At 41.2% G+C, this 13,225-nt stretch overlaps 1 protein-coding gene across 7 annotated transcripts in view; it reads left to right on the top strand.

Annotated features, from left to right (window-relative positions):
- The window catches only part of ARHGAP12 (Rho GTPase activating protein 12), a 106,750-nt gene extending 94,307 nt beyond the window's left edge, over positions 1-12,443 (top strand). For all 7 annotated transcript variants that reach the window (XM_032473995.1, XM_032473999.1, XM_032473998.1 and 4 more), the window contains 8 exons: positions 179-277; positions 2,958-3,060; positions 4,447-4,563; positions 6,536-6,634; positions 8,235-8,312; positions 8,415-8,549; positions 8,773-8,875; positions 9,655-12,443. In XM_032473995.1, the coding sequence (XP_032329886.1) occupies positions 179-277; positions 2,958-3,060; positions 4,447-4,563; positions 6,536-6,634; positions 8,235-8,312; positions 8,415-8,549; positions 8,773-8,875; positions 9,655-9,829 (909 nt within the window). In that variant the 3' untranslated portion in view covers positions 9,830-12,443. The remainder of the gene's footprint in view (positions 1-178; positions 278-2,957; positions 3,061-4,446; positions 4,564-6,535; positions 6,635-8,234; positions 8,313-8,414; positions 8,550-8,772; positions 8,876-9,654) is intronic.
- The last annotated feature ends 782 nt before the right edge of the window (positions 12,444-13,225 follow it).

Below are 13,225 nucleotides of genomic sequence, written 5' to 3'. Positions count from 1 at the left end.
TTATACTAAAACAAAAGATACTTCATCGCTGTGTAGTACAGTAGCCTTTCATCACTATTCATGTAATATATGGCATCTAATTGTCTCCTGGTGGTTTTGTAGGCTTTGAATTAAATGTATTTATTTATTTGGTTGAAAGCACTAACCATACTTTTCCCCTCCCTTCTTGTCTTTAAAGCTGAAAACCCGTCAAGGAACAGAGCTGCTGATTCAGTCTGATAACGACAGTGTTATTAACGACTGGTTTAAAGTTCTTAGTGGTACCATCAGCAGTCAGGTGTGTGTTCGCCTTAGGTAACTGTTTTCACTGCAGACCTGGTTTTCTTTTTTGGCTTTCTATCTGGTTATCGTGTGTCTAGTTTGCAATATATGTGAAAAAACACTTTCTAAAAATACGTATTTTGACAGAGGTGGGAAAAGCAGTGGTCCGTTTAGCAATTCCCAGGGGCTAATGAGTGATTTCACATTCTCATTTATAGAGTGTTTGCCACCCGTGGGTTTTCGCATGAGGCATTGGTTCAAAAAGAAAGTAGCTCAGGAGGCAGGGACAGTCACACTGTGCCTCGGGCGTGGTGTTCATGGCGTGAATGAGTTGGAAATAGTACTATTTGGTAGAAACAGGTCCCGAGCAAAATGCTGAAAGGACTGAAGCTGCCGTCTCTTTTCTTTCCTCGTGACCTTTCTGTTCACAGTGCCCTCATGTTCCTGGTAAGTTTCTTCTTGTGTGTATTACAGCCAAAAAGAAGCCCAAGTGTGTATTCTGAAGCAGCAGCAAGTAGGGGCTGCGCCTCCTTAGACGGTGCGTGTGTCCTCGCTCCCTCTCCACGTGGGGACGCGGCTCCTGTCTGAGCATCACATGTCAGTGACAGAAGTGAGATGAAGCGAATGCTTACGGGAGGGCGTGATCTAGTCTAAACCAGCAGGAGATAGAAACAGAGCTGGGGGGTCACTGGCTTCAGGACAGGAGGGGGTGTCTTTCACGGACTTTGTGGGTGGTGCCTCATCGTTAATAAGGCTTGAGGTCTTCTCGAGGCGTCCTCCCTCTGTGGGCCTCAGCTTTTCTACTCATCACAGAGAGGTTGGACCGGAATGTCTCCACGGAGCCTTGTAAGCGCCAAAGCTTTACGATTCACCCAGTTCAAGGCATCCGGATTGGAATCTGAGTTTTCTTCACCTCTTCCCGCCTCCAGCTTTTGCCTCTTCTAGCAGACTGTTCACCAGTCTAGATGTGAATTCTTCCTTCACCATTTGTAACGTTGTATCTTATGACATTTCTGAACCTTGTCCCTTTCTTTCCATTTGTTCCTGAATCCACAGACAGGCCTTTGGATGTTTACAGTAAAAGTAGCCTCCTAAACAGTTCTCCTCATTCCATCTCATCCCCCACCAATCCATCCTTAACGCCTCTGCTGTATGAAACTTCCTTGTGTCACGTTTATAATCCTCTCCTGCTCAGAAACCTTATGTGATTCCCATTAAAATTCAACAGCCTGAACCCAGTGTGTCTTTACAAATGTACCTTCTCCCCCACCCAATATGGGCTTTCAGCATCTCAGTGCCCTTGAGAGCAGGGATGCCACATTCACTTAACAGACGTGTGAGCACCTCAGGCACCGGGGTACAGCTGCACCGCGCCTTGTGCATGGAGCCTGCAGTCGAAGAGAAGATGGCTGAGGACGGACCGCTGCACGGTCTGCATAATGAAGCGGGATGAGGTTCGATGGTCAGCGATGTACAGCACACTGCTAACATATGCTGATGAAGTAGGGCTGACCTAGTATAGGGGTCAAAGGACGCCTTGCAGAGGAAGTGGTTTTTTAAATGAAGGCCTAAAGGATCAGGGAGTAAGCCAACTGAAAAGAGAGAAACATATTACTGACTATAAAAATTTCAAATTGTACACTGTATGACAAGAGATGGGCAAGACTTCTTCCAGGAAAATTACAAAACTTTACTGAGAGACATTGAAGAAAACTTAGTTACATGAGAAGTATGCCCTGTTCATGGATTAAAAGATTCAATTATGTAAAGTTACAGTATTCTTCCAAATGAGTTATAAATTTGTAGATCTGAGAGTTTTGAACCTCATTCAAAATCCCAGTAGGTCTTTTGGTGGAACCTGGCAAGTTTCTAGAATTCATATGGAAATGCAGAGGACTAAGAACATCTAAGACACCTGTGAATAAGACTTGCTGAATCAGATGTCGGGACCTTATGAAGCCGTGTTAGCTCCTGCAAGGTGGTATCCTTACTGGGGTAGACGTACAGGCCTGTGGCAGAAAAAAGAGCCTGGAAACAGACCCACTTACCTGTGGACACTCTGCGGCCAGTAGATGTCCAGGGCGACACTGGAGCCTTCCCTGCCCTGCACACAGAAATAAGCTCTGGGTGGAGTAAGGTGCTCAGCGTGAAAGACAGCAATGTTCTTAGCTTGTAAAAGTGACTGTTACAGTTAGGCTGTACGTAAGTTCTAGGATTTCTTTCCATTCCTGACACCGTGGGTCTGTGAGTAATGAGTAACTGTTGACACCCAGCGCAACTTTAAAAGACTGTCTGTGTGAAACAGTCAGTGTGCTGCTGCTAGTTAGCTTTGTCGTGTACTGTTACCGAGAATGTGACATTGTCCTGTTCTGTCACCATAGATTATAGCCTGACCTTTTACCCGTTATAACATGCTGTCACTCAGTGCAGTCGGTCAGAATGAGGCAGGACAGCCTCATCCGCAGGACAAGCCCATTATCCTGTGAATTATCAGCAATTGTTTCTTTATTGAAATTCACAATTAATGTTGGGGGAGGGGGGAGGTATTTTTAAAGATGTATCAGATATCTAATCACGCACCCTGCATACTGATTGGTTCCCTAAAACCATTCGGAAGAGTGGATTGCTGATCATTCTGAGAACTGCATCCAAAGTGGTATCAAAAGTAATGTGCCTGGAAAATCTCTCACCGACAGACAATAGAACCCGATGAAACCCTTGAAGAGGAGACGCCAGATTCACCGGGAGTGGAAAAGCACGATAAAGAAAAAGACCACAAGGATCTGAAAAAATCCCGTTGTAAGTTTCTCTTTCCTGTTTTGCTAGTGATGTGAGAGGGCTTGTCCCTTAGCTCTTCAGAGATTTAAAGTGCAGGAGCCGAGTGGGGTCTCCACACTGCGGGGTTTGGAAGGTGCAGCAGTGTGGTCTCAGTGTTTCATTCTCTCTCCTCGTTACCTCCTTGTCATCTGTCAGCCTCACCGTGTGCACCCCCATGGCATCGTATTAACTCTAAGATACTGTGATACTTAAAACAGAAAAAAATGCAGACAACAGAACGTACTTCTATTGAGGTCTCTAGGAAGCTGAACTTTACTGATTGAAAAATACATAATTACTATTTAAGACCCTGGATAGACTCTCACATGCTCAGAAGTCAGGGGACGTATATGTAGCTACATACTGGGCACCAGGCCGCCGCCCCTGACTGGATGTGTCTGTGAGATGTCGCTGCCCACATGTAATCTCCAGATCGCAGACACGCACAGGACCAGAGCGAGCACCAGCAGTTTTAAGGATAGCGTTTGCTAACACAGGCCTCTTGTGAATTACATTGTTTAAATGGGCCATTAGCTGTGACCCTGAACTTTGTTAAATCTATCTGGACAAGTCCACATGTAACTAAGAATTTTTGGTCTTCATATTAACTGAATGATTAGAAAATCAGTTCTCCTTTTCTTCTTCCACATTCGAAAGAAGTTTAGCCTGTTACCGACACTGTCACCATATAACAGTACAAGCGCGTGAAATTTTTATTATTTCAGTTCTTTACTAATAGATTGTGCTCTCAGCTTTTTTCAGTATGTTGAAATTTACTTTTCAGATTTTTGTGATTATAACAAAAAGAAAACCTCGTGTGTGCAGGCGATGTAGAACATTTTCCAGGGGACCCCATCCTTAGCTCAGAGTAGAGTGACGATGGTGGGTCGTGGTTAGCTGCAAGTACAGATACTGCGGATGGGGGTGTGTGCACTTAAGTCCCCTGACCCCTGGTTCAGCAAAGATGGAGAAGGGGTAGGGTTTTGTTTATGTTTATGCGTTTATCTTCTTCCTGATCATTTTACCTTCTAAAAACTGATGGAGGGTCCAAGGTTATAAGTAATGTCATTAATGAAACAATGAATATAAATTAGAGCAACTTAGAGAAGTCTTGGCATATGTACCAAAGACGCAGTTTGTGGTCAGTGTTTAGTGATAAAAATGAAGTGTCTGGTTTATCACTTGGAAATTGGGTCTGTGTTAGTTTGATTCTTCGTGTGTTACCCTTAAGCTGTATTAAAGTTAGAATAACTGAATTTACATACTGTGGTTTTTATATATGAGATTAATATGTTTTGAGAGCTAGGTGGAAAAGCTTTTTATCAAAAATTTTATTTTATGAAGTGCTTAATATCTGTCTGTCTTAAGCCACAAAAGTATCTAGCATAGATTCTTCAGAACAGAAGAAAACCAAGAAAAACTTAAAGAAGTTTCTTATGCGACGCCCCACTTTGCAAGCTGTTCGTGAAAAAGGTTATATTAAAGGTAGGTAGAAGTGGTGTTCATAATAATGAACTTTGGCCAAAATCAGAAATAAGACATTTTAAGTTAAAAGCTGAAAAAATTTCTAAACAATAAAAATGTTCTCATTCTTTATGCATAAAGTTACCAGGTTCAGTGATTAAAATACATTTGAGTAATTAAAACTGATTTCTTTCCAGTATTTTTTTTCTTTTAATTTGATTTTAATTTTTTTGGTGGGGGGAGGGAGATAATTAGGTTTATTTATTTTTGGAGGAGGTACTGGGGATTGAACCCAGGACCTTGTGCATGCTAGGCATGCACTCTACCGCTTGAGCTATACCCTCCCCCCCTAAAATTGATTTTTTGATGTGCAGGAAGAATGTATTTTCACTAAAGCATTGAACAGACATCAGCACAAAATGAGGTTTTTAGAAACCCTGCAGCAGAGGGACTGCACAGATGGGGTGGGCTGTGCGGCAGAATTGTGGAAGACGTGACAGTAAAGATTCTTAGTTTTGAGAGGCACAGGTCAGAAGGAATTTTTAATAAATAATCACTAACAGTAGGAAAAAAGAAGGAAAATCATGGACAATTTTATTCTGGATCATTTGCCTTCAGTGCTCATTTAAGGTAATTTTAAAATTAGAAGGAGATTTTTTTCCTAATTAATTTTTACATCTGTTTTTCATGAATAAGAAACATACGCACTAACAGGATCTTTTCTTAATAGGAAAGAATTCTTTAGAATCACATATACTTGTATATATTGCGTTTAATTCTTACAAGCACGTTTAATCTCAAAGATAAAATTTCCAATATGTGACTCAAAACAGAGGCATTTGTTAATAAATAAAGATGCAGGTGGCACAGGGCACACCACGTATCATACCTGTCTCTGGTTGTGGAGCATCTGACAGAGACCACCGCCGGGCACCTGCTCGCAGAGCATCTGAGTAAAGTACACAAATGAGTTTCGTTAAAAAGATATTTAAAACTTCTAGGGAGAGTTCAGCTAATTAAGTGATTCAAATTAGCAGCCTTAAAGAGTTAAGGATAAATAGGTACTCCCAGGTAATCCGTGTGAATTTAGCATATTGAGCTTAGAAGCTTAAGAAAAAAAAAAGCCTGACAAACAACCAGGCCTTTTCAGTGAGAAATAGAGTTGTCACTTTCTGGTGGTGGTCACCCACTTCAATCCTGTGTTTTGTTTGTTTTCCTGAATATTTAGCACTAATGCGGAATTTCAAAACTGTTGAGTTGAGAGATGACTAGAACAGACTTTGATATATTTTGTGAAATCAGATGTTGGCACACGATGGGCATGCTTTAATAGCTTAAAAAAATATTTTAGCTCACTGGTAGAGCACGACACACACACACACACACACACACACACACACACACACACACACACACACACACACACACACACACACACACACTCACACACACACTCACACACACTCACTCACTCACTCACTCTTCAGTACTTACTAAGTGGTAGGCATGAATTCCCGGTGGCATTCAGGAGTTACAAGGTCCCTGTCCCTGTGAACCTTCTCCAAAGATAAGAGATGGACAGATAATCTAGAATAGGGATGACTGCTCTGAAGAATCTGGTGTAATAAGATGGAGAGTGAGTGAGGTTGGGTTACCTTAGGCAGGACGGTCAGAGGGCTTCTCTAAGGAGGGGACATGTTAGCCGAGACCAGGAGTGATGAGACAGAGCTTCCCCATGGAAGACTGATCTCTGCACAAGGAGTAGGAAGTGAGAAGGGGGTCAGGCTGGAGTGGGGGTGTCACGGAGCTCAGTGCAGCAGGAACTCGTGCGACATGGAGCTGGAAGGGGTAAGCAGGCTGCAGGGCACACGGGCGTGCGTCATGGTGACCAGTGGCTGCGTGAAGGGGTGTCCTTCTGTTGCACTGTGAATGGTTTAGCTGTTTTGTGAACTAAATTTTAAACAGATGATTCATCTTTAAAAATCTCTTTCAGATCAGGTATTTGGAGCCAATCTTGCTAATCTGTGTCAGAGGGAGAATGGTACCGTGCCAAAATTTGTGAAATTATGCATTGAACATGTTGAAGAATATGGTAAGAAAATGACTTTTTTTTAATGTTCAGCACACCAACCCATTGTTTTGGCATCAAAAATCCCTAGGATTTTTATGATTTTGTGTGTTGCAACTGGAAGTTCTTTATAGTCGTAAGTTGTTAAGAAAAGCATCTTTTTTGCAAAAGAAAAAAAAAAAAGCCTTGCATTTTGTACAGTTTCAAATTAAGACCTCTGCAGGCATCTGTTGAGTGTACTTATGTTTGATTCAACGTATGGTATTTCTGGAAGCTGTTTGGAGTTGGCATTTGCTTAAAATGAAGAAGGTGGTGATTGTGAAACTGACTTTATTGAGGAGTGATGGGCAGAATAGAAGATGTAAGGAGATAGTATTTATTTACTAAGAGAAAGTTTCTTGTGTATATAGTAAAAAGGAGGTGACATTTTGAAGCCAACTATTAAGTGTCTAAATAGACAAATCCTTTGAATGTCATTTCCTATAAGAGAAGTCTGGAACTAATTTCTATTTTGGTTAACTTTAAACATGTTTATAATATAATAGTATCTTGCCTGTAATAACATTATCTTACATCAATACATCATCAAGAACGCCTTGTGTAATTAATACATTTGCATCATATTTAATTCCTGCCAGTCACAGATCTCTTGTCTGACTCTTGTCAGCAAGACGCAGAGACACCAGGCTACCTGCCTTTTTCGGAAGTTAAGTGAACAGCACATTAGCTAGTGTTAAGTGTGTGCATCACTATCATTTAATGAATATTTGAATTTTTTAGGCTTCTTTGTGTGAATTTCAGATGAGTCTCTTCTATATATAAAAGAAATGAATAACTATCAAAGTATCAGTTTTTATAGAACCGTTATTTTAGTTGCCTGCTTGTATTAGGTTTGTTTATTACAAGCACTTAATAGGACACACACTTTCCAGAGTGCATTAATATGTGCATTCACATTACCAAGTGATGTGCAAAGAAATGGGGCTGATTTTATCTACTGGTTCCTTTACTTTGTTATTGTTGTTGTAGTTTTGGCAAGGGGAGGCAGTTAGGTTTATTTATTTATTTTGTAATGGAGGCACTGGGGATTGAACCCAGGTCCTCGTGCGTGCTAGGCACGCGCTCTGCCCCTCAGCTCTACCCTCGCCCCTTTCCTTTCCTTTTTGACTTACCCCCAGGCGTTTGCCAAAGTTTATCTTAAGTTGCTAGTATTTCAAGTTGAAGACGGTTTCCTCAAGATGGCCGCCGGTGTGCCTGGTAAACGCAGCAGGCTTGTTGCTGTTTATTAAACAGTTGAGGGTGCGCCTCCACCCATCTCTTCCTGCCAAGCGCCCATAAAAAGCCATTTAGGGGAAAAGAGTGCCATTTGACTTTAGGCTAATGTTAATAAATAAAAATTCTAAAACAGGAAATATTCTTTAGAAGAGGCCAACGAATGCTTTTTTTTTTATATATGTATATTTTTATGGAAGTACAGTCAGTTTACAGCGTTGTGTCAGTTTCTGGTTACAGCACAATGCTTCAGCCACACGTGAACATACGTATACTCATGTTATTTTCATGTTCTTTTTCACCATAGGTCCCAGCAAGCACTTTAAACATAAAATTATTATTTGTCGCCTAGGTTTGGATGTTGACGGGATTTACAGAGTTAGCGGCAACCTGGCAGTGATCCAGAAGCTGAGATTCGCCGTCAACCATGGTGAGATCACATTCCCCATAGTTACGTACAAAAGAAGCACTCATCCTGTTAGAATTGATTTAAAACAACTTCAGAAAATGTCCTGTTCCTACTGTTTTCCAGATGAGAAGCTGGACTTGAGGGATAGCAAATGGGAAGATATTCACGTCATCACTGGAGCACTCAAAATGTTTTTCCGAGAATTACCGGAACCTCTCTTTACATTTAATCATTTTAATGATTTTGTTAATGCGATTAGTAAGTATGTAATTCCACTCAGTTTTTCCCCTAGATGTTGAAATCTGTGCAGATTAAGCTGCTACAAATTCTGTTTGAACATACTTTAAACAAGCTTTTTCCAGATTGTTTTACTCCAGAAATTTTAAATGTGACCACCAGATGTCACTGTGCATCACCAAATGCCAGGTTCCAAACTAATGACAGTTCCACGCAAAATCTCCAGTTATTGTCTTTTTTTCAGAACAAGAACCAAGACAGCGCGTCTCTGCTGTGAAGGACCTAATCAGACAGTTGCCAAAGCCAAACCAGGACACGATGCAGGTTCTGTTCAGACATCTCAAAAGGTCAGAGTCACCACAGAGGAGGGAATAGTTGGGGGCGGGGGGGACAGGACTGCACGGATATGAGAGGTGCTGTGGGCCCCCAGGGCCAGGGCCGCACAGACCCGAGTCTCTTTGCCTCTGTAACGTGAGAGAGAACGTCTCTGTGCACCCAGTTCCTCGTGGGGAAAATGGTTTGGTATGAAGAATACATTCAAGTAGACTTTACATGTGAAGCACGTTTATAGACTGCCTAGCGCACAGTGAGTGTTCAGACATTGTTCCTAAAGTTAATTATAGGAAGATGCGGTTGGTTACTAAGTGAGGAATATTCAGTTAAAGTAAAGCCGTGATTGGCGTAAGTTACTACAGATTCACTAAAAGCCTCTGACAGAAAGAACGCTAAAGTAAATGATCACAGCAAGAGAGATTTTTTTAAAAAAGCATAAAACGAGTAAAACTGAAAGTTTCATCTCTGTGCCCTCATGAGATTTTCCCCGTCTGCCTAGTGGAGGAGTCACTATTTCCTGAATTGTAACTCGTATTCAAGTCTACATCTCATTTTAAACACGAAGCTGAAATATCGCACATCCAAAGTGTGTTAGACTCTGTATGATTATGCCTTTCAGCTGCGCTTATCCAAAGGCAGCTTCACATGACACTCACACTTGGTTCTCCTTGGTTCAGGAGAACCTTAGGAAAATGAGCATTATTTCTCTTTTCTAAATGTAAGCTTTATAGCACTGTTTGAAGGATTTTTCTGTATTTTTTATTTTCTCTTTTAACAATTTTTTCCCCCTTAGGGTTATAGAAAACGGAGAAAAAAACCGAATGACCTATCAAAGTATAGCGATTGTTTTTGGCCCCACTCTGTTAAAGCCAGAGAAGGAGACTGGTAACATCGCAGTCCACACCGTCTACCAGAATCAGATCGTAGAGCTCATTCTCCTGGAAGTAGGTTCCATCTTCGGACGCTGATCCTTATTGAGGATGACCTGTGGAACAGAAGCCAGATTGCTTCAGATTTCAGATCCTTATACCTGATGTGTTTTATTTTTGGACCAAGCAGTGACTCGTTGATTTTGCACTTTTTTGAGGGATCAGAAGGGAAGGGGAGCGTCCGGATGTGTGTTAGGCTCTCGCATTTGCTGCCTTGTTGCAAGTTGAGAGAGCTGTGTGTGATTTTGAAATAACTTTATCCCGAATGTTTGCATTTCCTACTCTGAATTTCAGCAAAAATCAAAACTTGCATTTCTGACCAGTCATATACACTGGATAATTTGGTGAGAATACTACATTTTTCCCCCTCAAACTGGATAATGTAGAATTTCTTCTCATGATTCGATAGGTTCATCGCCCGACAGAGCAAGACCTACTGTCTTATACTGGAAGCGCGCCTGGGCGTTTCAGACGAAATGGAGCATATCTGTCCCGACACCCATGCGTTTGTCTCGCCAGGTCCCCATGCGCCCTGGGCCCTAAGCGCTGGAATCTCACAGCCCAGGCCCCCCCACCCCGCCGGAGGCTCGCTGCCTGCTCCCCTGGAGCGCAGCAGCCTTGTGGGGCGTCCTGGGTGCTTGTTTGGTCAGCACACTAATAGTACTTACAACACTGTGACGTACTGGAGTTTAGCTTAGCACACGCCTGGGCAGGGGCTTGGGGGCTGTCTGGGCTACACTGACTTGCAGCTAACAACCCTAACTGTCCAGTACCATGCTGCGTTCTTGGTATGACCCTGTGGAAACAAACATTGTTCGATGTAAATACCGGCTGAAGACTGCTGTCCTCAGCTTTTGTACATACCTGTGTTGTATAGTCTCAGAGAACATTCTAACCCTACGTTTCTAATCACGGTATCGGTAATCTTCTCCGTGAATATTAGGTTTCCTCCAGAAATAGGCCGTTATTTGAGAAAGTTAACTGTGTGCACTTTTAGATTTTAATTACATTTACAGGCAAATCACTGTAATCCAAATGGTACTGGAAAAATACTGAGTAAACTTGCTAAATGGCAAATGCACTACAAGAGGAGCCTTTTAGATTATTTAATATGTACAGAATACCTTAGAAAAAATTTATTACAGAATTCTAACTCTGCAGTATGAATAGTGGAAACCCAGATGTAAATTAGATGGATGTCAGATGGAAAGATGACATTACTAAATTTGGGAATTTCTTTTTACATTACTAATGTAGATTGGTTTGTATAATAAAACAGGGTTTTGAAAGGTTTTGTTACAGAGAGCATGGTCTGCTGAAGATTTTTTAAAATGTATTTTTCTAGGTTAACTGCTGTATATGCAATGTCTAATCTGAATAAAGAACTATAAGAGGTTTAGAGATTTTTCCATTGGGAATGTGCATTTTGGTTTTTAGTTTTGTTTTGTTTTTGCATTTACTGGCACACAATTACAATACCTCATTTAAAAAAAAATCAACTGAACCCATTATTTCCTGTGGCAAATATGTTTTCCTCATTTCATAGCATTTCTGCTCCCTGCCAAGCCAGTACCTCCTCCACCCACCCCCCTCCCCACCCCTTCACTTCTCATTTCTTCATCAATTTGTGAACATGAATGATTTGTAACCAAGACTCTTTTTCTTAGGATTGCATTTATAATTTGCAGATTGCCTTCTTTGGGAACAAATATTTTTTGTATGAAAACCTCTCACCTGAGTTTTGTGGTGAAAGTATTGTTTGTTGTTGTGATCTTGTCTAATTGATAACAAACCAAGCTACTCGACCGCTATGGGGAAGCAGATTGTTTGGGGCAGGGGGAAAAAGCCCCCAAGCGAGAATGTCTGTGTCTGCCTCAAGGTGCCCTTGACAACGTGACAGTGTGCTTTGGACCTGGCCCTGCAGCGGTTGTGTGCCAGCAAACGCTAGACTCACATCAGTGACGTCCTTTCTCTTGGTAGTTACGGACGTATCAAAGATGAAAACTGTCCTGTGTTTCTTGTTTCAAAGTATGCATACGTGTATGTGAAGTCTTAAACGTTTTATTAGTCCACAGCTGATCAGCTTGCTGTAATACTTTGCGTACAGTGAGATCAGTGTCTTGTGTTTCCATCCTTTGTGAATTACACATTCTTACTTGTTGTTTTGTAATAACAAAACCAGTCATATTTTCCTGTCTTGACAGCTTGGTTTTTAGTAGAAAATATATTAAAGGCTGAAATAAATTGTCAGTGGAATTTTATTTACTAAATAGGCCTTCCTTCAGAATGTCATAAAAAAAGTCATTAGAAATTCAAAGAAAAAAATATATTCAAGTATGTTATTATATTCCAATGGAAGGAAAATACTGTTTAAATTTCACAGCAGTAAGAAATTTTACCTTTTACTGTAGAAAAAGTTAATTATGAAGTATCTCTGGAAAAGAAAAAACCCAGTATTACCTTTTAGTTAGAGGCAAATCTGTAGGGTTTTTTTTTTCTTATGTGAAAAGCATGAATGGAATAATTCAGCCAAACTGTGGGCCTTGCAGTTGTGTTATGTACATGTACACACACGTGTGTGTGTGTGAATGTGTGTGTCACTGCTTACATACAAATGAAAACTCATCAATAAAACAATAATAGCAGATACCCGGGGACCTGCTTACTACTTTGATTTTATCCCACGGTCTTTTGTAAGTAAGCCTGTAATACCAGCTATTAAGATAGCAGGGAGAGGAAAAAAGTTATTTCATAATTGTGCCAGGAGATTTTTTTCCCAGCTCATGGGAGAAGCTTCTAATTAAATGTTTAAAGTAAACATGTAGTTTCCCACGACACTAATTTCTCCAACATCTTCAGGCATTAAAAAAAAAAATACACAGCGAAGCCTACAACATGTCACTTAATAAAGGAAATAAAAATAGTGAGATGGGCGTCACACTCTCACTGGTCTAATAAAAGCCAACCGCTCAAATACTGCGTGTCTATAGACGTGGAAAATGTGTAGAAAGTAAGATTTTACTGAGTTTTCTGGTGTCTGAACTCCAGCCATCAGCTCTGACAACCCTCCTACAGGAAGCAGGCTCTTGTTTGAGACAGAAGGTGTTTTGAGTCCCAAGTTCAGCCTGTATGTTACAATCCTGGAGGCGGGGCACCTTGCTGTTTTTATTTTTGTTTTTAGCAGTATCCCAGTATAACTAATAGAGCCCTGTTAAATGCAACTTTAGTCTGAAACAAAACAAAAAACAAAACAAAAAGCAAAGGGCCTGCGAGACAAAATCAGCGACCTTACAGAGATGGTGATGAGAGTCTGCTGGCAATTCACAAGGCGTGAGCCCCGGCCAAGCGCAGTCGGACTCCCCGCGTGCTAGAGAAGCGGGCGGCGCGGAGTCCTAATGAGACGTCCTGCAACGAGAAAGACGGGGCCTTCCCCTG

Source organism: Camelus ferus, chromosome 35 (assembly GCF_009834535.1).
Source record: "Camelus ferus isolate YT-003-E chromosome 35, BCGSAC_Cfer_1.0, whole genome shotgun sequence".
NCBI lineage: Eukaryota > Metazoa > Chordata > Mammalia > Artiodactyla > Camelidae > Camelus > Camelus ferus.
The sequence above is the reverse complement of the archived record's forward strand: the minus strand, read 5'-3'. Positions and strand labels throughout refer to the sequence as shown.